The 26,294-nt window shown below is 44.9% G+C and overlaps 1 protein-coding gene across 1 annotated transcript in view; it reads right to left on the minus strand.

Annotated features, from left to right (window-relative positions):
• Positions 1-1,505: 1,505 nt before the first annotated feature.
• HS3ST3B1 (heparan sulfate-glucosamine 3-sulfotransferase 3B1) overlaps positions 1,506-26,294 on the minus strand; it is a 47,678-nt gene continuing 22,889 nt past the window's right edge. The window contains exon 2 of the mRNA XM_005297662.4: positions 1,506-6,322. Within this exon, the coding sequence (XP_005297719.1) occupies positions 5,704-6,322 (619 nt within the window). The 3' untranslated portion in view covers positions 1,506-5,703. The remainder of the gene's footprint in view (positions 6,323-26,294) is intronic.

Consider the following 26,294-nt stretch of genomic DNA (forward strand, 5'->3'; position numbering starts at 1 on the left):
GGACTGGGTCCTGTTCCAGTGCAGTCAAGGGCAAAACTCCCGTTGACACAGAATAGCATCTAAGGAACAGACTCCAAAGAGAGACAGCTGAACTCGAAGTAATATGCAAATTAGATACAATTAACTTAGGTTTAAACAGAGAGTGGGAATGGTTGGGTCATTACACTAATTGAATCTATTTCCCCATGTTAAGTTCTCCTCGCACCTTCTATGGGTCATCTCGATTATCACTTCAAAGTTTTTTTTTCTCCTGCTGCTGATCGCTCATCTCAATTGATTGGCCACTTACAGTTGGTATGCGTACTTCCACCTTTTCATGTTCTCTGTATGTATAAATATCTTCTGTCTGTGTGTTCCAGTCTATGCATCTGAAGAAGTGGGCTGTAGCCCACAAAAGCTTATGCTGAAATAAATTATTTAGTCTCTAAGGTGTCACAAGTACTCCTGTTCTTTTTGCGGATACAGACGAACACGGCTGCTACTCTGAAACCTAAGGAACATCAGTGATTCAACTAATACAGTAGAACCTCAGAGTTAAACACCTCAGGAATGGAGGTTGTTCATAACTCTGAAATGGTTATAATGCTGAACAAAACATCATGGTTGTTCTTTCAAAAGTTTACAACTGAACATTGACTTAATACAACTTTGAAACTTTGCTATGCAGAAGAAAATGCTGCTTTCCTTTCCCCCCCCCCTTTTTAAGTAGTTTATATTTAACAGTACTGTACTGTATTTGGTTGGGGTTTTTTGGTTTGTTTCTTGGCTGTGTTGCTGCCTGATTGCATATTCCCAGTTCCAAATGAGGTGTGTGGTTGACTGGTCGGTTCGTAACTCTGGTGTTCGTAACTCTGAGGTTCTACTGTATAGTGAATTTTACACCTGATGCAACTCCCATTGACTATAATGGCAGTAGCATCAGATGCTAAATTCACTGTTAATTACATCATTGATGTTCCTGAGTTGCTGTCTCGGCATACTTACTGTGTATTACTGGCCAAGGCCTCCTCTATCCCTAATGACAGAGAATGTATTTCTGTAACTCAAGGTACTCAATCTACTGGCAAGAGGGCTGAATGCCCTCACCTCCCGTTGAAGAGCTAAGGGCCCACAACCTCTCCAGGATCAGGCCCTCAATGCTTAATTCTGTATCACTGAAGTCAACAGTCAATTGATCTCACTGATTTCAATGAGAGTTTGATCAGCCCTTGTGGCTGTGATTCAACAAAGCACTTAAGAACATGCTTACCCCATGGAAGCCCATCCCTATTCAATAAGGCCCCCCAGTTCAGGAACGCAGTCCTGTTCAGGAAGGGCACTTAAGCACATGCTTCAGTGCTGAATTAAGGACTATGTTCACATATGCAGCCTCCACTGACATTAATGGGAGTTGTCTACAAATATTGGGTGGCAGAATGCAACCCCAAATGCTACCAAAATAAGTATGGAACATGATGTCCTTTATTCACCTCCACAGGTTACAATGAAAACAAGCGTGTCTATGATTTGGTAAAATATATTTTATTTGTTCATACAAAGAAATAGTATGAATTATCAGAATTTCATTTTCCTAGAAACATCTTTCTCTGTGTAAAATTAATTTGTGTTGTACATACCACAAAATACTTGATTTACAATTTTTTAATTTTTTTAAAAACAAATTGGCTATTCTATAGTACCATGTTACAGACAACACATCGCTAATATCTGTACTGCACTTCTGAATACAGGGCTGAATGAAACTCAGCCATAAATTAATGTTACAATGTGAAAAAAGAAAATCTAACCACACCTCTGAGTTTAATGGTTTATCCTTCTTGAAGAAAACAAAACATGATGATAGCATTGAGTCCATTATTAGCAACCCAGATGCATACTACAGGGAATCCAATCTTGGTTGCCATATTGCTTAGGTAAGGCCTTTTATATTAATTGGTCTCATATAAACTTCATTACAAAGGCTGTTCAGCTAGGATTAGCAATTTGCTTAAGGTATTCAGAGTATCAAACACCATATATTTCTATAATCCAACATGGTTGCCTCATGAAACCATTCAGTACCAAGGCTTGATTATACCAACTAAGCCAACAGCCTGGTGAATTTTGTACAGTTGAGAAAGACATCAGGAGATCAAAAATTGTTACAAAGAAAGCAATATACAGAGAGATCAGGACACCTAAATCCTCCAGTATATTAAAAAAAAAAAAAAAAAAGACAACCTAAGGAAACAGGTGAAATGAAGAAATGGCAAAGTGATAAATACCTGAAGTTTGCCAAGTACTGGAAGAAATGGGATCACACGGTTGGACAATGTTGTCACTTCACCAGAAAGTGACCCTGGTTTCATAAAAGCCGAGTGAACAGCTGGAGAGTTATTTCTTCCTGACCATGCAGGGCCACCAGATACAAGGCTTAATGCAACACACTGCACAAGTTCTGCAGTAGGAAGAAACAGGGATTCAAGTTCTAGGATAACTAGTGTCCTAGGATGCTGCTTTACAAGATCTAAAGCTTTTTTCTGCAATCATTCAAGACCCTCAAGTTAGCAGGCCCTTATGGTAAATTGAATATGCTAGTCTATTTATCACTCAGTAGTAGAGGTGGACCCCAAGACCTGCAGTCCATGGCGAAAGCCTGGGCCCAAAACACACACATCCAAATGCCCCTTGAATTTTCATCTGTTTTGCAACCCAGGGCTCCCTCTGCACTGCAGTAATGAAGATGCCACACTCTCTATTGTGGCTTGCCACAGTATTGGCTAATGTGTCAATCGGCTGATGGAACTGCCTATGGCAAAACAATACTGTTTCACGGGCGAGATTTCACCTTTCCTTGGAGTGGGAAAGGCTTGGGGGAAAAAACAAATCAAAGGTTGCACCATGCTCCAAAACCAACCGAAATTAGACTGTCATTATAGAGCTTGATACTGCAAAGTGCTAAGTATCCCCCTGCCTCACCCGGCTGGGATTTGAGGGTGCTCTCATATACCTGTCGTTCTCCTCTCCCACTGACCTGGGTATGGCCCCCTCCCACACATTTCCCAGTGGCATTGATAAATAGGGGAGCTGGGTCAGGGGAACCTTTTGACTCTGTATCTACCTTTACTTGCCATGACATTACACTGCTCTTGTAAACAAGTTAAAATTCCCTGTTAGTCATTAGATTAAACTAAACACCCCTTGGGTTTGGAATGGGAGCAGATCCATCCACATTTCAAGGGGCAGCATTTTACTGCAAATTTCATTGTTACAGAGACAGAGGGCTGGCGTCTGCTCTCAGTACCATTAGTGTAAGTGAGATCAGAGCTGGACCAAGCGAAAGCAACATGGGCCTGTTAACTGAATGGTTCGGAAGGAAAGTTATTGCATCTGCATGTCCATCATTAAGCAGCTGTAGTGGACAGCTGTATAGGACAAAACAAGAGCAAGGAGGCTGTTAAAGTAAAAGCAACATCTGAGGAATGCTATATGACAACCACCACCACAGCTGGGTATTGTTTAGTAATCTGGTATTATAATGGAGGGGTTGCTGACCGGGGGTGGCCACTAGCGTCTTCAGCCTGGTGCTAAGGTATACTGGTGACACATATGAAACCAACATATCAACATAATGAAATCATGTATCTTTTACCCATTGCTGTAGCATTATACATGCAGTTGTCTAGCATTTTATTACACTGCACATATATTATGCAAGTACTTGTTTATTTACACAGTAATGTCATAAGGTTTATTTAGCCAATACCTTGCTGCTCCCACTACATAGTATTTATAGACATTCCTGCACGCTATGAAAGGTGCAATTAATAGCTTGTTTAATCTACATTCAGGGTTAAACTGAAGTCAAAAACAGCCATGTGTACCCTGTAGTTGCCCTGGAACGATGGGATGGCCCTGCTTTAATTAAATTCAATGGGAATTAGGATCAGGATTTTCTGCAGTTACCCTAGTCACTAAGAGGTCCATTAGAGATGGGTGAACCTCAGGTGGTGAGGATAGACACTCAAAGTTTGTGGAGATTATCCACACCACCTAAGCCTGCAAAATTTGGCCAGAATTCTAGGGAGAATCATTCATTCACTCACTGCTAGCTTCTGCCAGGGCTGTAAATTCTGCAAGAATAGCTATTCTGGGGGTGGGTCAACATTTCTGGTTCTACTCCTGGCCTGACATCAGAAACGCTCTTCTGAACAGCTCAGCTCCTCAAAAAGTGTTTGGTTCAAAACTACAGGCAACATGTTGGGTTCTTATTTTAACTGGTTGTCCCATCATCGCTTATGTATTTAAATGATCAACAGTTACACCTCTGAGCAAAGAGCGGTCTTGACTAATATCAGAGCCCTGTGTGATTCAGGGTCTTATTTTCCAAGTATTTGGGGTGAATGTACTGCATGTGAAATGAGAGACCAGTGGCAGTAGATGTAGGCAAGTACTATGCAAGTATCCCTAAGTAGTTCTATGGATTCATTTAAATCCTGCCTGGTAACATCCCCTTCCAATTCCAGATAGGGGCCTGTTCTGGACAGACTCTTGATGAAGTATTAGACCAAAATGTAAGGTGGACAAGACAACATCAAATGGGAATAAGGCTAAAGCCCCCCCTCACGCATCTCCACAAATCATTGCACTGGTGACCTACCTCAGATCCCCAGCTGTGCATGGACTCACAGTGTCCCCTACCCACTCCTCGGGGGACACTAAATCAGTGACAGACTCATCCTCTGGCTTTTGCTAATGGCTCCTCTGGTTCTATTGATTTCTTTGGTGTGTCAAAGCAGATGCGCTGCCTGCATGCTCGCCTCTAGTGAGTTTTAAAATGGGTTCCATACAAGGCGAGTGTATACATGGAGGAGCTGAATTTCATTTACTACAACATAGTTCCACCCAGCACTTCACATTTTTTAAAAATGCATAGAGTCCCCACCCAGGAAACCGGTTTGGGCCAGGAGGGGGAGATTCTCCTTGTTTAAATAAAAAAAAATAAAATAAAATAAAAACACAGACTAATAAGACTGCTCCCCCCTTGCAGCAAAATCTCACGCTATTGGTGCTCTTTTCCACAGGCGCACCTTATGCGCCAAGCAACACTTGGGGAAACAGAAGCAAGCAGAAGTCTCCCAGCAGCAGTATGGCTGGGGAGTGTGGATACTGATGGATTTTGCACATTATAACGCCCCTGTAAAGCAGCTGCTGTGTTGGGCCTCAGCATCTGAGCTTCAAAGAGCAGCACAGCCTCTCCCTCCCCGACTGTTATTCGGAAGGCAGGAGGGAACGTGATGATGGGCCAACAGATCTCATGCAAAAGGTAGGGAGACAGATACTCGGGAGTTGGAAGATGACAAGTAAATGTTTATAAAGGCCTAATACCCGTAACGAAAATAAAATTGTGCTTTCCCACCCCCCCCCCTTCCTTTTTAATACTAATTTCCTCTAGGTAAATGGAAGCACCGTCAATTATAAACCAAACAAAATAAAAAGACCAATATTAGAATTAAACACCATGGAATGTTAAAAAAAAAAAAAAAGGTTATGGGCTAATATTCTAGACAGTGTGGTTAGGCAGCTTAGTGAATTAATTACTTAAAAATTAAAAATAAATTATTATAAAATAGATTTCTGTACATTTTACATACACACACACATATCTTTATAGAAGCAAGCTGCACCATGGGGTAATTACAAGGAGACACTGTCGTGCCAGCCTCAGTCCCAGCCGAAGTCGTGCCCAGTCATCTGGTAGAACTTCATGTTGAAAGGCCTGTAGAACTCCCGCAGTCTCTGCACCACCTCTCTGTCTATATTGGGGTGGGTCCTGCCTTTCGTTTTCCCCAGGCAGTGGGGTTTGCTGCTGCCTTCAGCTTTCTTCAGGCAGGGGAAGCCCTTGGTTTTGTTGAAGTAGAAGTGTTTGTCCGTGATGATCCTCTTAAGGCCCAGAAAGTCCTGGACCCTGCCCAGCTCCCCAGCGGGGTCGCTGATCAGCCTCTCCCCGCTGACAAAGAGGATCTGCCCAATGGGGAAGTAGAGGAGCCAGTTCTCCAGGTGCTTGGCGTAGATGCCGATCTGGATGGCGCTCCACGAGGTGTCGATCAGGCCTGTAGTCCTGTTTTTGAAGGTCAGGCTCTCAAAGGTGGGAATATCGGGCTTCTTCGAGAGAGTCTGCGTGTAATCGGAGATGGCTCGCGTCACGGGATCCCGCACCACCACGATGAGCTTGGTGCCCTTCGACATGGCGGAGATTCGAGCAGGTGCTTCCTTGGTGACAAAGTAACTAGGGGTTTTCTCCATGGTGATCTGCCCATCGAGGGTTCTGGGCATCAGGTCTCTGCCAAGAAAACAAATGCACTGGTTAGGACAGCAGGATAACTCATCCCTTGCAATGTAACCTTTATGGGCCCTGCTATCAGCATAAGTCTTATTAGTGTGACTTGCAAATACACAAAGTAGTCAGGCACAAGGTTAGACTCCTGGCAGTTATACCACAGTAGTGATTCATGCTCTGTGTTTGGCTTGCTTTAAAGAGACTAGTCCACCTCTGTGGGGTGTGAATTAGTTGCAGCCTTGAAACTACATCAGTTCAGCAAAATGGAATTGAAATATATTCATCAGAAAAAGCTGGAGCACAGAGAAAAGGAATCATTCACCCTCGGGTGCCTATGCAGATTGCCTGGCCCAAAGGAAAATCTTATTTCCCTATTACTTTGCTTTTGTAAAGGTTACGGGACTTAATTTCTAATGGGACACCCATTGCTCTTCTCTTTTGTAACACGACACTGGGAAGTTTTCTAATGTGCATCACAAGAGAGACTATCGCTTCCTTGTGAAGCATAAAGCATGTACAAGTGTGTGCAATGCAGCAAGTTGAACAACTGCACGCTGACTTGTCAACATCAGGTCCACCATGTATACTCAGTGGAAGAGGCCTCTTAAATTCTCCCAATTCTCTTTTCCTCTAGACCCCCTGAAAGTGCACGATTGTTTCCTATAATACTTGTACAGCACCTAACAGAGTCCTGGTCTACGACACACAAAATAATAAAAAACAACAACTCCTGCTGACTTCAATGGGAGCCATGATCATGGACCCAAGGGAAAAAACTTGAGCCCTGTGTTTTAATATCACGTAATGTGAATGTATAACAGCAAGAGAATCCTTAGTCTAGGACAACAGCTTCTGTGCGCTTTGGCTAGTAATTGTTTGTACAAATTATACCCAATCCTATAATACTTAACTCCTTGATGCAATGTATCAAATCCACTGTAACTTGTGTCATACTAATAGAGAATACAAGTGAAAAAACATCAGTATCCCACATACCTCCTCTTAGGCATTCCACCCACTAAGCTCAAACATATTGAAACATCATAAGGAAGGAGCACTGGGGCTCTGTAGTTTAACATGCCAAATGTTTTCACATCTATGTGCTCCTCTTTCATTAGAGGCAAGATTTGCTTAGGTGCAGTCTAGAAAACTCATGCCACTTAAGCCCACAGTAGGTCTATGCAAAGTGGCAAGAGGCAAAACCTCTGTGGGAGGGCAGCTAGTCTTTGCACCTACTGCGTACTGTGGGAAAGGTTTCCGTGCCAGCTTTCCATAGGTCAGCATGTAGGGCAATGATGGGGCAGGCCAGTGGAAATGCTGTCGGATCCACGTTTAAATGGATGTAGTGTCCTACCATGCAAGCAGTCAGAGGAAGTGGATTTCACCTCTCCCATGCCCTTGCATTTCACCCACAGCAAGGCCTAACTCCACACGCTTCATACAGATGAAGTGCTATTTATTCATAGCATGCCATGCCTGATCTCTGGTGCCAGATGGAACCTGTGCTGCTCTATCAAATTCCCAGGATGAGTGAATCTCCAAAAAACACCCTACGAAGTAGAAGAGTGATTTTCAGGAGAAGCTGCTCTACAACTGGCGAATCCCATAAAAGGTCTGTTTTCTAAGCCAATCACAAAATATAGCAGGCCAATAATGGCACAGCGAACAATTACTAAATCTCACCAGAGCCGAGGCTGAATTTGACAGGCCACTTGTTCACCAGTGTCTTTTTTTTTGAGGAAACTGAACCTGATCTCCATAGCCTGTGCTGGCTGTCTCCTGGCTTAAGATGTTGGTTTTGACTTCTGAAGTCCTACTGGCCCGGGAGCTACCTATCTAGAAGATGGTTCACCCCTGCGACCTACTGCAGCAGCTGCGGTTGGCAGAGATGCCTACATTGAAGCCCCTTTGCAAGTAGAAAGGGGAGTCTGTTAGTGTGCTAGACCTTGGGAACTCCCTTTCTCCCCAGGTTTGAGAGAGCCAGAGCTAATTAGCCTTCAAGGAGGAGATAAGTAGTCTCCATCTCTTGCGGTCTTCAAGACCGGATGCTTTTTCTGGAAGAGATGCTTTAGCCAAGCAAGTTATTGGGCTCAACATAGAGTAACTGGGTGAAATTTAAGGACTGATGTTACAGGGAGGACAGACTAGATGATCTAATGGTCCCTGCTGGCCCTAAACTCTGCAAATCTAGGAAGGGCTGAGCAGTGGTGGTGTGTAAAACTCTTGGATGCACAGGGAGGGGGAAGTAGAAGGAATCTATTTTTATTATATTTATGGTGTTGCTGGGTCAGTTGATCCAATCGGAGAGGAAGTGACAGGGGTGTTTGTTTAGTTTGTTTTCTAAAAGAACATCCAGGGCACCAAGAACACTGGACAAGTGCTCCATTATGCTTTGTATAAATCCAAAAATAAATAACTAATAAATCACCTCCAGCAGGTACAGCAATTAAATCCACAGGTCTTTGGGATACCGGAAAAGAGGGATTCACTGGGAGAAGAATCATAAATCTCATGGTCTAGTGGCCTCCTACCTTTACAGATGTACCTCCATCTCCCAATAGATTTACAAAAGAGCCACAACTGGCCACAACCAGAATTCATGTGAAGTGCTGCTGACACACCTTAGCTCCTGTTGGCTTCAGAGTGAGCTGAGGGTGCTCAGTTCCTTACAGGATTAGCTCAAGAGAGTTTCAAAGCAAAGTTGTCTGGGCTCCCCCTACTGGATCTGCAGTGGCATTTTGCGGAAAGATGGTGTTTCTAGAGCTATGAACTTCCTTGCTGAAATGCTGGCACAGGTACAATAGCAGCAGCCAAATAGATTCACAATGCGCCTTCCTCTGCATGTAAAAAACCCAAAGTCTGTTCTTTGCCAGTGAAGAAGAATAAAACTGGTAGGGAGAGAAATGTGATCGTCAAGCTTTTCAGAAGGTATTCCAGGCAAAGAAGAGTAAGAATAAAGACCCTCTCAACATGCATTAGAGTTGTTGAAAGTGCCACCAGGATCTAGTTCCAAAGCAAAGCTTTCCCACTATGCGCTGACACTCTGCTGTATATTGGTAGCGTCCCAAGACCACCAACAGAATCACAGAGATTGTCTCACAGGGTCTGCCTTGTTTTAAAAGGCAGTGTACAAAGCGAAAGGACAACAATTGCATTTGATGGACAATGAAGCCTGTTGAGACTAAGATGGGTTTGAACATTGGATTAAAAACAGCCTCATGCTTTAGGAGCATTAAGATCAGTATCTAGGTCCAACTTTGATGTTCTGGCCCATCTCTAGCAGAGATCTACATATGGGTCTTCCATGCTTTCCTAAACAGGAGAGTAGTTGGCTTGCTTGCGACTAAATAGGGGAAGCATCCAAGTCACAGGACTACAGGTTTACCAGATGGCCTGAGATTTACACAGGTGGAGAAGTAGCTAATGCCTATTGATACCTAGCTTAACTAATAATAGATCATGATGCTTCCTAGGTGAGCCACCATCGGATTCATGGGTATATACAAAGGGCAAACTGATTTCATCATGGCACTAAGGGACCAATCCCTGCACATACTGAAGTCCACAGTAAAACTCTTGTTGGCTTCGGTGCAAGTAGGAGTAGGCCCAAGTCGTACAACCTAGTCGCTCTGAAAGGGACTGATGTACGTTCCAGAGCTGCAGGAACAGCAAGAGCAAACTAAATAAGTGGAGAAGCATCATTGGAGGGAAGAAAATCAGAAGAAGAGACAGTGGTCAGAAGAACTGCTGTAGCGGACACGTGTTGGCAGGCTGTAACCCATCAGGATGAAAGGAGGGGAATCTAACTTTGCCCCACTATTGCTGATCTTCTGTGCATAAAGGCTAAAAAGGCTAGTGTGCTGCCCCGATGGCTCTGTAATGTATTCTACAACTGCTCCTCATTTCTAATACACAGGTGCAGCTCATGGAGACTATAGGGTCCAGCTTTGACCTGCAGAAGATGTACATCCAAGTTAAAGATCTGGGTAGCTTCAATCTGCTCTGTTTTGTGTAAATGGGTGTGGCTCCTGATAAACTGTTAACACAGGGGGAGATAAAGAAACAGGAGTTAGCCATTGGCAACCTTAATACCCCTTTACACCTTTGACAACCTCTCCCATACTTTTTGGTTGGGCAAGGTTTGGGTGCCCAATGCTTTCAGAAAGCTAACAAACCCCACCCTTGCCAGTTCCCAGCCACCCCTCATACAAACACCACGGCACACTGGGCCAGACCCTCAGCTGGTAGAAGGTTGAATAGGTCCATTGACTTCAGTGGAGCTATGGCAACTGACACCAACCGAGGATTTGGCCCTTAAAGCTTCCGTGGAAGAGAGTCTCGGCAAAGCTATGAAGTGGCTGTGTGAGCAGAGAGATGCATTTTCCACAGGCAGAGAGCAGAGCTCCTAACTCCGAGCTCTTAACATGTCAGCGAAGACAGAATTAAAAAAGCTTTTCCTTTAATGAATATTTGTTCAGCAAAGCTTCACCCATCGTAGGCGAAGTGATAGGCTTACCCTAAAGATGGATTGGCCTACTTTACCTATTAACCACTTAGGTTCTCTTTATTCATTCTTACATTAATCTAACTGCTCTAATCCCCAGGCCCTTTGCAGGCCCCGATTTTTATTAATAAAGCAAGCACACATAAATGTTTAAAACAAAAAACCCTGCGCTCAAACTGCAGCATTTTAACACAAACTCTTCCAATCTGAAAGACAGAGAGATAAATTTACAAAGTCACAATGACAGGTGGCCACATGGTAATCCAATCCCTGATGCCTAATGCCCTTTGTGGCAGCTTTTTGTCCGCACAGAGGGACTCTGAACTAATCTGTTGACACTTCTCAATAAAGAATATCGAGAGAGGCTATTGTCAGTGGGAGGGGGTGGGTGGATGAGGCAAGGTTTACAAACGAATAACAGCTCAACAGTTTGTATCAAGTCGGCAGGTACAACAGACCTACGTTTGCAAGGGTACATTTTCACTACCCGCCGTGTCGGCGGGTAGCAATCGATTTATCTGGGATCGATATATCTCGTCGCGATATATCGATCCCCGAACGCGCTCACCGTCGACTCCGGAACTCCACCAGAGCGAGCCGCGGCCATCGATCCCGTGCCGTCTGGACCCCAGGTAATTCGATCCAAGATACTTTGACTTCAGCTATGCTATTCGCGTAGCTGAAGTTGCGTATCTTAGATAGATTCCCCCCCCCCCCCCAAGTGTAGACCAGCTCCAAGAGAGACAAAAGCTTTCCCCGAGGATAGCAAGGGTGTATGTGACTGACTAGCTATACTGATGGAACAGAAGCATGTCAGGGCTGGTGTAGTGACCCTTCCTGGGCCTATTCCCTGGGGAAAAAAAACAAATGCAAGAAAGTTGGCTGTGTTGGGGGAGAGGAGGATGGGTGGAAAGCTAAACCTGACTAGAAAAAACATTTCTGAATCTAGGTGGCATGCAGAGCCCAGTTTGCTAAACATGTGGCATGGATTATATCCAATACAATTATCGCCCGAGTGGTTCTTATTGTCAGGAATCTGATCTGGAGGTGTATCAGCAACATCCACAGCATGGCAGATTTTAGCTTTAAAAGTTTCTCCTTCCCTCCCACATATGTCCATAGAGATTGTATTCACCTCTGGTGAAGTCTGAGACGAGCATTTCATTTTAGCCCGCTATTTCTAGCTAGATCACAACCTATGTCATATTTACACTACACAAATATTGTTTTCCTGCCTCTCTATGTTTCTGTCCACAAAGCCACATTATGCACGGGGCAGGTTCTCTGCAGTATTTCGGAGATGCTATGAGAGTGGAAACTGAGTAAGCACCTTTCTGGGGTTGCCAATGGGGTGGGGCATCTGCAGAACTAGAGGTGCCCTGCTCCTATACCTCTCTTTCTGAAGCCTCTGGCACAGAGACCTATTGAAGCATGTCAGAGAGTGGAGAAGGAGCAGACAAAGTGGGATGTGCTTCTGCAATTGCCAGAGGAGACCTTCCAATTGGAAAGCAGCATATAACCCCAACCCCAGACACTTCTCCTTGAGACAGCTTTGAGCATGGGAGCAAAGAACCCCCGTATTCTAATTCCAGCTCTGTTCCAGTTGACCTTGGGACAATCACCTCCCTGCTCTATGCCTCAGTTTCCCAAAACAAGGCTTATAAATGCCTGTCTCATAGAGGGAGAGATGAGATGAGACAGGGATGTATTTTGAGTGGTTTGAAGATGAAGAGAACTATTTAAATATTATCTGGATAAGCATGAATGGCCCAGATCCTCAAAAGGTATTTAGGTGCCTAATTACCATTTACTACAATGGGAGTTCGGTGCCTAGCTACCTGTGAGGATCTGGGTCTAAATGCCTCAATGCTTATCTTGCCAAATTTACAGCTCTCCCTGCTTCAGCTCAGGCTACAGCCACAATGAGAATGACCTTTTTGTGCTGTATTTCCAGACTTCACCTCCAGCTGTTCCCTGGAAGGAAGAGACTGAGGCAAAAGGGAAATAAAAAAAAAAAAAAAGAATCAGGCAAATTATTTTGGGCTTCAACAACATTCAGTTCAAGTTCTTCAGGCCTGTAATCCAGATTTGTTTGCCTGTCTACACTGCAGGCCAGATTCAGATTACCCAGACAGGTTTTGCTTAATTTTTAGTGATGGACGACATGACAAATGTTTAGGGGGAAGAAAAAGAAAAAAAAAAAAAAAAAAAAAAAAAAGGAGAATGGGGCTCTTTTGCAGACACAATACACGACGACCTGGTATTTCCTATGGAAGGTGCTCAGGCACCCTGATGGACTGTCTAAAAACCCAACTAGTTTAGACTGAAGGTCCGTGTGCTTAGCAAAATCCCCTGCAACCACTTCCGACCAAAGGCTTCAGAAGACCAGCTGAGATGCGCAGAACATCTGAGCTACTGAACTTCAAATGTCATTTATGACCAGGGAAAGGCTGGCCTTGAGATGGCTAAAATCAGCCTGAACATAACACTTCCTAAAGCTGCAGTGTAGATCTGTAAAGCATCTGTAGCCTTAAATGGTGAGGGAGGGATGCAAAACTTTAGACACCTGACAAGCCAAAGCACCAAAAGTTACAGGCTGCTTTTGAAAAGCTGGACCTTAACCTCTCTATGTGGATAATACTTCCCTAGTTCCTGGGATGTGTTGCCAGGACAAACTGGTTACTGTTTGGTAAGTGCACAAATACTACAGAGATGAATGGAGAGCAGGAAACCCCCATAAATAAAGCTCTTCTCCCCCTCCTGGGCTGCAGTGGGGAAGGTAAGAGTACCCCATGACTCAGTTAGGGATTTATAGAGCACTAGCCAGCATTGTCCCTAGGTAATGACAACAGCAAGGAGGTGTGAGGCAAATAAAAATGGTCTCTGTTCTCAGCTTACTAGGGTTTGGTCACTTGTATTTTTTGCTTTGTTCTATCCTTTATGACACAATGAACCACCCCACATTAACGAACTAGGCTGCAGGTGCAACAGAGGGGAAAACTCTGGAAGGAAACAGAATTCAGCTTCGGGCTTTGAAAGGTTATCTCCAGCAGGGAAGTGAGGGAAAGATTTAGGAGACTGACAGCCTTACACTAACCAAATGAGGGCCACCACCATCCTCTGTTTGGAACTGGTGGGCAAAGGGAGGGGTGAGACGGTGCTGTAGAACCTCTGTCATCTTAACAGAGCATTTTTGGAAGCAAAAATAAACCCCCTTGGATGCTCCAGTTTCACATATCGAGTTATCTTTGCCTATTGGGAAATTAAATGAGCTTCCCCCCCCCCCCCCCCATCTCCCTTCATTTCCATTATGAATATTTCTTTAGGTGAAACACACTCTTTAAAGGTTCGGTTCCATCCTCTCCCTGCACTGCTAGCTCACGGCAAAGAGGAAAAAAGTGGCTTTAGAGGGCCATCAGGAATATAAATTTAGCTCAGAAGAGCATGTTCAGCTGGGGGCCTGGGAAGATTTGGAGACACTATAAGAGGGGATGGGGGGGGGAGAATATCCCCATTACTGGCACCAAACAGCTTTGCTTTACATTTCATCCACTTTGCCAGGGCGATAACCAGTTGTTCCTAGTCTCCGAGATAGCAGGTTGCTGACAGGAAGTGGGAGAAATTTACAACAGTTATCAAAGGAGCTGAGGGCTAGATTAAAAAAAGCTGTAACAGAGCCTGATAGACAAGAGAGCACTGAAAAAAAAACTGGGAAGCTGAAAATGCAGCAATGACAGCTTAATACCAGCCTTTGTCTTTAAAAATGCAGTATCAGTCTCTTGTTTTCTGCACACTTTATTGCACGTAGGTCCTTTGCCAGCTTCTGTAGAGAACTAACCCAGGACTATTCTCATTTAACCCTGGCTGCAGCTTGCAAGCAGCTTGCATCCTTCCAACTCACCCTGATTTAAATGACAGCAGAAGATACCCAGCACCCTGCAGGAGCCAGCCCCAGTCACTAGCTAATGTGGATGCTAAGGCAGAGGGCCCAAGCAGAAGGGCTGAGAGACATACTGAAACATACTCCTGGGTTTCTTTTAGCCCTACTCCACCCTCCTGGAGTTGGGGCTGGGGCCTGATCCAGCATGGCGCTGATCTCAGCAAGAGCTGAAGGTGCTCGGCAGCTTGCAGGACTGGGCACAGCTTCACTGGGATGTCCAGTGTTAAAGAGGATTTTGAAGGACTTCATGGCAAGAGGCAGGAGCTGAATAGTACCTTCCAGTGATGCAATAAAGACTATTTACTGCCAGGTTTAAACTTCTGGAACATGGCTTGAATCGTGATTGTTTCTGACATCACAAGTAAGTTTTGAATGAGCTAAGCAGCTTCAAGACAGACTCCAATGTCAGGGAAAGATGGTCTGGTCTGAGCATGGCTTGAGGGGAGGAGGAGGAAAATAAAGGAGTTTGCAGCGGTAGTTTTGAAAACCCTATGAGAAATGTTCCTCCCTCCCACCACAAGGTATGGAAAGGAAGCTACATAAAACGTGAAGTTATTTTGCTGGCCGCGCCAAACTACACTTCAAGTTTTAATGGTAGCTCTTTCCTCCAGCTCAATATTAAAATAATGGGATCCCTGAAAACTGGAAGAAATACTGTTCTAAAGCAAGAACCTGACAAGCCCAGGGAATGTTAAAGTAATAAAGTGTTTAATTACATCACGGAGGCTGCCATCCACACCAAGGTCATCTGGCTTTGAAGTTACCATTTGGCTTTTATTCAGCATTCTCACAGCAGTGGATGGGGCATGGGGAGGATATTGATAAAACCCCATTTAAGAGCCCGGTTCTGCTTTGTTTGGTTGGGGAGAAGTATATATTTTTCACATGAAATAAACGGTGGGTTTGAGGACCACGCCCCCTCCCAACATTGCACCCAGAGCCCTGACAGTAGCTCTATCACCTCTGCCCCACAGCACACGCCGCATGAGCTCCTTCATCTCAAGTAGGAACCCATTGTTTGGGTTGGCAAATTACACAAGAAAACCCAGCGTGATTGAACCAACCCGGGCACTTTTGGAAGGGGTGTAAGTTGACACCATGCTGTCAAACGCATGCCATGGAATTTACACAAAACAGATGATGGGAATTAATGAACTTCACAGTGTGTGGGGAAAAATAAATAATCGGGGCTGAAAGACTCACCAACTGCCTCCCCCACCTCTGCCACTTCTCCCCCATCTGTTGGGGAAGGGGGAAAGACAGGGGAAGATTCCCCCTCCACAGTCCTGTTCAGGATTTTTGTACAGCCAAGGAAGAGACCACTCCCAGGTTTCCAAGGCCCTCCTGATTCTGCTTTGTAAGTTCCATTATATGAATGAAGAAGTATTTCCAGTCCAGTGTTTAGCCAAGGGTAAGGGCCTCACCCAACTCCCACTGAAGTCAGTGACAGCTGGATCAGGCACTAATTTCTCTGCCAGTTTGCTTTTCTACTATACGCTCTTTGCACTTCTATAGTGCTTTCCAAAAGTATACAAAAACTGAACTGCTTTAACTACTACTAGAGCAGAGCAACGCCTCCAGTGTGGAAGCAGTCATGCTGGTATCCAAGGAGCTTTATACCTGTATAGGATCTCCTATATGGGAAGGGGAATAAGCTATGCTAGTATAAACCATCTTTATACAGCTATAATTGCATCCCCACTGGTACACTTTTTTTTTTTAAAATATAAACTGATGAATATCACACCCCTGACCAAAATAGTTATCCTGATGCAAAAATCCAGGCTTAGATCAGGCCAAAGCATTTCATAGTGATTCAAACACTGAGGCAGGGGAAAAGGACCACCCCCATTTTGTGGGTGGAGAAACTGAGGCTAGAGACAAAATGACTTGCCCCAAATTGCACAGTCATAGATTCCAAGGCCAGTAGGGACCACTGATCATCCAGTCTGACCTCCTGCATAACAGGCCAGAGAACACCCCCAAAATAATCCCTAGAGCAGAGCTTTTAGAAAAAAACAAAACAAAAACAGCCACTCTTGCTTTTAAAATTGCCAGTGATGGAGAATCCACCACAACCCTTGGCAAGTTGTTCCAATGGTTAATTACCCTCAGTGTTAAATTTATACCTTATTTCCAGATCTTTTTAAGGTACTGAACCAACAAATATCAGGCTCTGCAAAGCCTTGTTTGGGGTTCAAACCCAGGCCTTCTTGCACCCAAAGCAACTCACACTTCTAAACTGACAAGCTACTTTCAATTCCCAGCCCCTGTGACAGAGCTGGGAGTAGAGCCCAGCCATCCAATTTCCCAGTCATAGGAACACAGGACTGGAAGGGAGCTCCTGGGTGACTGAGTCCAGTCCTCTGCCATTTCTGGTGTCCCATCATATAATCCCATTCATAAATCCACCAAGCTCCAGGTTGTTTGTCACCTTAATGGGAGTTGTGATACTGCACCCCATATTCTTAATAGTGATATGATAATGGCATATTTATGACATTTTATGCAAGACAGGTCATGTTAGGGGTCATTGGAAAAGTTATGATGTGCTGAATATGATTATCCCATTTGTATGCATGTATCATTTTTGTATCTGAAGTTATAAATATTGACTATGTATCTGTATTTCAAATATAGTTACACCTGGGTAACACCCACTAGACAAGATACTTTCAGCTGGTTGGGAAAGGCCTATTCAGGGCAATGAGCCATTAGGGAAAACCATAGGCCTTAGGAGAAGCTTATCTCCCACCTCGTGAGCCTTCCTGAGAACACTCCAGACAGCCTGTAAGTGATGGCTGCTATGACTCTACAAGGACATGTGACCAGGCCACATGATTCTGGACTCCATCTTGGAATGTCAGTATTTTTCCTACAAACCAGTCTGGGAACCAAGTTTTGAAACAATGGGTTCCCACTCTATGCTAAAGCTATACAAGTCAGGGAGTGACATCATCTGGGGTTCTTCACTCCCCACACAAGACGACACCTGGAAACACCTGAGAAACAAAGACTGAACAGGGGGACGTGCTGGACCTAGGCTAAAGGGATTTCTAGCCTGTGTATGAAACACCTGGGGAGTCCAAGCTGTAAAGCTTGTCCCATAAGAATCTGCAGCCCACCGGTCTCAGCCAGGGTGAGAATTTGCGAGTTCATATCTTTTCTAGTATCTTAGACTTAGTTTGTGTTTTGTTTATTTACTAGGTAATCTGCTTTGATCTGTTTGCTATCATTTAAAATCTACCTTTTGTAGTTAATAAACTTATTTTATGTTTCAATCCAAACCAGCAAGCTTTGACTGGAATACTGGGGAAAAACATCTGCTTGATTACCACATGTGCATTGTTCTCTTCACATTGAGGGAGAGGCCGATCGGGTATTAAACCCATATACTAGCCACATTTGACCAAGATAGGACGGTACTGCTGTGGGGTCCTAGGCTGGGAAGCTGGTGGTTACAGAGCATGCACGTAACTGCAGCTTGGTGTGTCCCTACCTGTGTGAATGCTGGTGAAAGTGAAGCTGGAGGGCTTTGCAGCTTGTCTAGTGGGCAGGGAGCCCAGGCTGATGGGTCAGAGGTCTCAGTGGTACCCCTGTTCCAGGTGGCACCTCGGGGGGGAAACCTATCACAGGAAGCTGTTCCAGAACCTCGCTCCTTTGATGGTTACAAACCTAATTGTTAGCCTCAATATATTCACGGCCTGTGCTTTAACCCCCTAAACCATGTCTCCACAGTCAGAATATATTCCAGACTGAATGTATGTTTAAAGGTATAGACAATTTACTGCATCACTAGCTCTTTGAAAGATCCGATCTGCTACCTGCTTTTTGTCCTAGTGTTTGCCAATTTTAATTCACACTTTGTTATTCTGGTGCAAGTTTCTGGGTGGATTAGCCATTACTGTCTCCTGGCTTCCTCTGGAACTTACGCAGGTGAAGAGGCCTATGACAGGAGGGTTAATGAAAGGAGTTGTTGATTGCCTTTTGAACGGAGACCTGTGTACTTGGAAACCACTGTTGGCTCAGTAGGACTTACCCTGTGCCACCCCTTCTCCTCCTCACCCCAGCAGATTAAATCTGCCAAGCATCTCTTAACTTGAAAGGGACACCAACCCCTTTTAGAGATGATAGGGAGGAAGTGACACTGCTAGGCTTCAAAAAAAGCAGCAGTTCGACAAGCACACCAGGTGAAAGGAGCACATTGGGCTCATTCTGCAGGGACGTGAAATGTGGTATTAGAAACATTGTTTAACTTGCACAACTGCCTTATAATCATAGGACTGGAAGGGACCTTGAGAGGTCATCTAGTCCAGTCCCCTGCACTCATGGCTAAGTATTATATGCTTAATATGTACTGAGTTTGTTATTAGGCTCCAGAGCTGGACTCCTGAGGCCTTAAATAACATGAGATCCCAATGTCCCTGAACTCGGGGGAGGATGGGGGAGAGGAGAAGGCATCTCTGACACCCTGACAAGAATGCAACAGTGGTATGGCCCTTTATAATTAGAGCTTGTGTTTGAGTTCGTGCTAGCACTGGGATCTGTTCTGAAAGCAAGATCTCAGCTTTGCAGATGGAGACAATCTCTACCAATCTACAAGTTTCTTTCCCCATCCCCACCTCTTCCCAGTCTACAGAGGCACTAATAACCAGGCTGGTTACTTTAACAAGCTGCATAGGGTTGCCAACTTTCTACTAGCACAAACCGAACAACCCTGCCCTGCCCCTCCTCCAAGGCCCCACTCTCCCCATCCTCACTCACTCATTTTCACTGGGCTGGGGCAGGAGGGGGTGAGTGTTCTGGCTGGGGGTGCAGACTCTGGGGTGGGGCCAGGGATGAGGGGTTTAGGGTGCAGGAGGGGGCTCGGGGCTGGAGCTGAGGGGTTTAGCGTATAGAAGGGGGCTCTGGGCTGAGGGTTGGTGTATGGGCTCTGGGCAGGGGCCAGAAATGAGGGGTTCAGGAGGGGGCTCCAGGCTGAGGGATTTGGGGTGCAGGAGGGGGTTTGGGCTGGGGATGTGGATGGCCTGACCTACCCTTAAAGGCTTTCCCAGTATAACTATTTTTGTCAGGGGTGTGGCTGTTGACTGGAGTAGTTATACACCAGTAAAGGCTTAGCATGGATGCAGTTACGTGGGTATAACTCATTCTCCTTCCCCTCCTGGAATAAGTTAGATCAGTATAAGCAAAACCACTTTTACACAAGTAAAACTGCATCCACCCTTGAAGGGGAGTTGCCACTTTAATTACAGGATAGCTAAAAATTTCTAACTCAGACAAGGCCTCAGAGTAGCTCCTGAAGAGCCTGGGTTCCCCCACCCCCGCATCACCAACAGAAACTTTTATTTGAAATCTATCCAGTGGGGGCTGGGGCCTGTTTCTAAAGTCACTGCGGAAAGGTGCATCACTGACTCTCCCCGGGCTCTGGTCGGAGGTAGAAATTCAGCTAAAACAGAACCACCATATTCCCCTCCCCCACACCTTCACCCATTAGCAATGGGCTTCTTTTGAGGTGCTACAGTGTGTGGATAGTGTTTTTCTCTTCTCCTCCAGTTACCAGCCAAGAATCTGGAAGCATAACATGCTGGGAACCTCCAGGAGGAAGCCTCTTCCTAGGGGATTTTCAGCCCCGGTTTACCTGCTGGGGAGCTTTGGAGAAATATGCCAACACTTGGATGCTCAAAGCAGCCCTCTCAAATCCAACCTCTTGCCCTTCTATCAGTGTGCCATCTTATCCCCTGAAGTGTGGTAGTCAGCTGTGATTGCAGAGCAGTTTGGAGATTGCACGTGCCAGTCAAAGAGAAGCATGGCCATGTGGCTGGGAGTGGGGAGAATTTTCTTGGTGGCCTGATTCTCCACCGCTTTAACCACCCTGTGATTAACAACTGGGCAAGGTGGGCCCAAATCACTACCACTCTGAGCAGGCAGCATTTACAGCTGCAAGATGGCATGGTGTAAGGCACTGAAGAATCAGGACTTCCTTTTGGGGAGGGAGAGACATGGGAGAGCTCCAATCCTTTTCTCCTGTTTCTCAACAGGAGATTCAATGGAGCAAGCAAAAATTCTCTTTCCTCCAAGCGGCTTCTTCACTAGAGCTGGTCGAGAAGTTCAGGGGACCCTGCCGGCTCATTAGATAGAGCCTCCTTTTTATGTAAGCACTGCAGCCTCTTTCTGTTTTTGTACTTAAAAGCTCTGAACTTCCACTAAATAATTATCTTCCTTTCTTGGTGGGGGCAGTACTTTACACATCAAAAGCCTGCTTTGAAGGGGCCTACTATAATTTTAGATGAAGTGGTAAATATTCTGTTCACTCCAGTTATAGTTATAATCCCATTAGTGAGGGCCCCGAGAAAGCAATGGCATTATCATCTAGTGAGCATCTATGAGGATTTTTTGGGGGGGGTGGGTGGGAGGGGAAGCACATGGCAGAAGGCAAGTAAAGAAGTGAAAGTAACAAAAGATGCATTTGCCAGCTCCACTCCCCCCCCCCCCCCAAAAGATCTGATCTCCATTGTCCTGATGCTTCAATGGTGCTTTGCTCTGAAAGCAAAAAAAAAAAGCTTTTGAGTGCAGCAAGGGGCAGGGCTGAAATGAGCATCTTATTCCTTTTGGTCACCTCCAGCTTCCTTTCATTCTTTGCAGGAACTACACCCCACCCCCCACCCCCTGTTCCCCTCCCCCAGGGTGGCAGATCCCCTTAACAAAGAACACCAGTTCCTGTTCCTGGTGGGGGTGGGAAGGGAACAGGGGGGGTAGTGCTTAGATGAAAAGCTAATTGCTGTTTATGGATGAGTTCTTTAGAATATTTCTCATCATTATCAGACTTCACTGCCCACTGGCTAAGTCAGATGAAATTAGAGTAATCTGTCTATTTCCTAAAAAAAAAAAAAAAAAACCACCACAAAAAAAAAAAAACCGCATGCTTCTTGTGCTGAAAGGGGGGCGGGGGGGTTTACTGGGAAACATAAGTTAAAGAAACCCTCTAAACCCAGCAGGAAACATGATGGAGCTAAATGGCAAACTAGGATCAGCTGAAAAAGACTTTAGCCCCAAGGACAGCTGCCTGGATGAAGCTTTTTGGGGATTTTTTTTTTTAATTCTGTAAGAATACCTCTTAATACCTCTTGTTTAAAAAAAAAAAATTACCCAGACTTTTCCCCCTTCCATCAATATTCTGATTACCCCAGTGTACTCCTCCCCCTATAATGGGCAAGTCTACACAACAGTCGGGAGGTCTGATTCCCAGCTTAGGTAGACTTACACGCACTAGCTCTGTTTGAGCTGATGCCTACATAGAGCACTGCGGCTACACTGGTATGGGCAGGAGCTTGGGCTGGCAACCTGTGTATGGACCAGGTGGGGATGATTTTTTTTTTTGGGGGGGGGGGGGGGGGAAAGAAATTGGACTCTTGCAACTAACCCATTGCAGCCAACCTGCTATTTTTAGCACGCTACCTTGAGTTGAACTAGTGCATATACATCTACCTGAGCTGGGAACAGTGGCTCCAGCTGCTGTGTAGATGTACAGGTTACTTGGTGTTCCTGGCTTCATGGACATTAATATGAATCCCTCCTGACCATCAACATCATCTTCGATTTCTTTGTACAATATTCCTGACTCCACCCCCTCCAACAGTGTTTCAGCCTAGTGCACAAACAGGCCTGATTCGGATCGGTAACACTGATTTCAGCAGATATAAATTGGTAGAGTGGTGTACATTTTGAGTGACTGTTTGGTTCTCACCCCATATTAAAGGGAGTTCGTTATTCCAGTTGCCTCCTGGATTTCTGGTGCAAACTTAGGGGTAAAATGTTTTATGCATAAAAAACAGCTGCCGAGCTCTGAATCTCTGTGGAGAAACACAATTCTGGATTGTTGCAAAACACTTTTTGTTTTTGTCTACAGAGACTCAGTGCTTGGCCTTAAACATGGTTTCACTGGAGCCTTTATTAGGATTTTAATGTTAGGACAACAGCATAGGAGCCAAAAGAGCAAAAACCGCTAGTCAGTTTCCCTTCTCTCAAAATCCATAACATTAAGTCAATGTTAATTTATTGAAGGACTTTGTAGTTCTGTGTTGCCATCATTACAGCAGTAGCCCTGTTCCTTGAGTTTTGAGGCCATCACAAACACAGATAACGGGAGCCAGTGGTTGGAAGTTTAAGTGGGACTAGAAACAAGGCATAACTTTCTATCAGTGAGTGCAATTAGCCACTGGAACAGCTTACCATGAGTTGGGAAGATTCCACATCACTGGCAAGGTTTCAATCAAGCTTGGATGTTTTTTGTAATCGATGCTCCAGTTCAAACAGGAATTCATTCAGAGATGTACTATGGCAGGAGTGGCTGAACGTACTGACCCTCCAAGCTGCATACAATAATCTTCAGACTTTTGTGAGCCGGGAGACACACAAACTGCTGGGGTGTGAGGCTTCTTCCCCAATGCCCCCCCCCCCCCACACACACACACACACACTGGACTAAAGCCCCTAGTCCCCTGTCCCTGCAGGGCAAAAGCCACTAGTCCCACCACCCTGCTGCAGGGCAAAAGCCCTGAGCTCCTCCCTGCCCAGTCTTGTGGGTGGAGAACAAGGGGGCACGTGGGGGGCTCCGGGAGCCGCACTTTAACTGTAAGAGAGGCACATGCTCACAAGCCCCAGTTTGGCTATGCCTGTACTATGCAGGGTCAGACTATGTGATCACAACGGTCCCTTCTGGCTTTCAGCCAGTTTAAGATCCCCTTAGGATACAGATTTTTTTTTTTAAATGCAATGAAGATGCCTTCCTAGGATGAACCCCATCTTGTAGTGTGCGTGGAGGGAAACTGGAACTAAAGCCAGCTGACCAAGGACAGATTCAACAAGCCAGCCAACAAAACAAGGCGGGAGTCTGAATCGGTAAAATCTTGAGTTCTCATCTAGCTAAGATGCCGTAACAGGAGAGATGTGAAAATAAACTTGGCTCTCATAGGCTTTAGCTAGCTCAGAGCAGGCTAAAGGAAGAGGCTTCACTTGGAAGCAGTTTAAACAGCTGATTAAGATAAAATCTGAAAAAGTTTGTAGCTGCTGGAAAAATCTAAGACAGCCCCAGCTGCATAGCAGCGGAGAAAAGGCTGTACAGATAATCTTTGGGACCTATCCTGTGAAGTTAACAAGAGTTGTGCCATTGGCTTCAATGGAGGCAGGACCAAGCACCTTCATCAGAGCTGCACCATTAACAAAAAACAAAATGCACCCTTTACAATTCTGCTATTTGCACCATTTCTCTCCTGGTTAATGCCTCGTGATGAATTTGTTAGCATCCAGTCTTTGCACCAGACAGGGGAAGGGGCATTAATAGCCTGATATGACAACGTTATCAGAGGAATAAGCCAGGAGAATGTCAGTGCCTGAGCCTGCAATGACAGCAGGTGGAATGGACTCATCTGTATTGCCCTCTGCTATGGCCTGGTCTAAAAAGTCCTTGTACAGGTACAAGGATGAGTTAGGGGTGTAATTCCCAGATTGCTACAGTTCCTAGCGTTGATGCATTTATCAGTATAAAGATGCCTTAAACTGGTATCGCTTATTCCCCCTCCTGTACAGGAGTAGCTACACCAATATGAAAAACACCTTCCCAGGCTATAACTGCATCCATGCTAGGGGCAGCTGTGCCGGTACAATTAAAGCAAGACAAATTTATAGTGTAGACAAGGCCAAAGTCTTTCATATGACACTTCCTTTTCTGGCCTCTCAGAGTTGGTAAGACAACTCCCACCTGTTTATGCTCTCTGTATGTGTGTATGAAAGATGCTTCCTTTTCTGGAATTCCTTCCCCACATCCCTCTTCATCCCCCCCCTCCCCACCCCCCAAAATACTTCTTTAGATAGTTTCAGGCTATCGTTTGTGGATTTGCTTACATGAAACAGTGGCACAGTCTCATTACAACTCATTTGCATCTCTCCCTGGAGTCTGCAGTGGAAAATGGCTGCAAATGAAGATTACTATCCAAGTTATTCAAAACTGCAGCAAGTTCAGCAGATTCTGGAGACCCTGGGTTGTAAGTTTTGCATCTTCTGCCAGTGGTGGCATCTCAAACACCTCTGCAGGGAATCCAATGAGAGCAGAGAGTGCCTGTCAGAATACATGTCAAGATTTCACAATAAGCATCTTAATTGGGGGGGGGGGGGGGAGCATAAACTGAGCAAAGAGCCCTCAAACTGCCAAACTGCTCTTACTTGGACTACTTTGCTCCTTTGAATTGAAGCAGAGCACCATGCTGTCGGACAAGGAGTTAAAAAACAGTCACCAACCACTCATCTGTATGGTGTTTAAGTTATTGCCTTCCCATGGTCCCAAGAGAGTCTACTTGTAACAAAAGTATCAAATAACTACAGGGTTAATAAGATGCTTGCTTAGAAGCATTTCCTACTTGTAGTCACACACAATGGATCCCCTTAAACATTAGGGTTTGGTATAATGGTGAGCCAAGTAATAAGTTTAACACTCTGGGGTAAAGGTATTGGCTGGAGTCGTTGTCATAGAACCACTGAGGATCAGCTCTCAGGTCTCATTCTACATGGGGTCCACTTGTGGATTTCCATTTGAAGTCAGTGCTTCAAGGAGGTACATGGGTCCCTAGAAAGGAAACCTAAATTCCATGGAACCTCAGGTTCTCATCCAGCTCTTCACCTTTCTGAATAGAACTAGTCCAAAAAATTCAACAAAAAACAAGACAAAACACTTTAAATTAAGGATCATAAATTTCTCCTCCCTGGTTTTCTGAACAGCTCTAAGGGCTCAGTCACAGTGGTGTAATGCCACTGACTTTAGCCAAACCCACTGAGCGCCATACTGTTCACTAGGTTTGCCCTTTTGGCTCAGATCTTTTGGAGCTATGGTCTTGTGCCTCCCACAAGGGCATTAAAAATTATATGGATATTTTAGTTGCAAGTTTATTGCAAAGTGTCTGTACCCAAAGTTTCCCCTCCAAGTATTGAGCGCATGCAGTGTGCCTGCCTGTCAGCCTTCACCCCAGAGGTAGCTGTATTTCACGGATGTTGTATGCTGGTCCTTGAAGATAAGATCTTGCATTTCTATAGCACATTGTAATTGTGGGCTGCCCAATGAGATGACTCCTGTAGGAGTCCAATCTGTCAAGCATGGATGGGAGTGCCACATGCACCTAGTGGAGAGCAGAATCTACATAGTATGTAGTATCAAACATTCTGCTGGATTCTTACATTAGTATCTAACCCAGCAGAGTTTGTATCACATCAAGGTGAAGTGTCAAGAGCAGCAAAGCGACATTTAACACGACACGAGCAGCTGTATCACAAGTTGAACACTTCACAAAACTATTTAAGAGAGGTGGCCTCTTTCAGAGTTAAGAGCAAACAATTAACACCCTGCACTGGTAGGAAAATGAAAAATCTCTGGTTAAAAAAATGCAATGGTTGTTACTGCATCAACATAAGTAGCAAATATTTTTCCTAACAACTAAAAACACAGACTTGGAAAATAGCTCACACATTACTGGGGTACCTTCATT

The sequence above is a fragment of the Chrysemys picta genome, chromosome 12, assembly GCF_011386835.1.
Source record: "Chrysemys picta bellii isolate R12L10 chromosome 12, ASM1138683v2, whole genome shotgun sequence".
Taxonomy (NCBI): domain Eukaryota; kingdom Metazoa; phylum Chordata; order Testudines; family Emydidae; genus Chrysemys; species Chrysemys picta.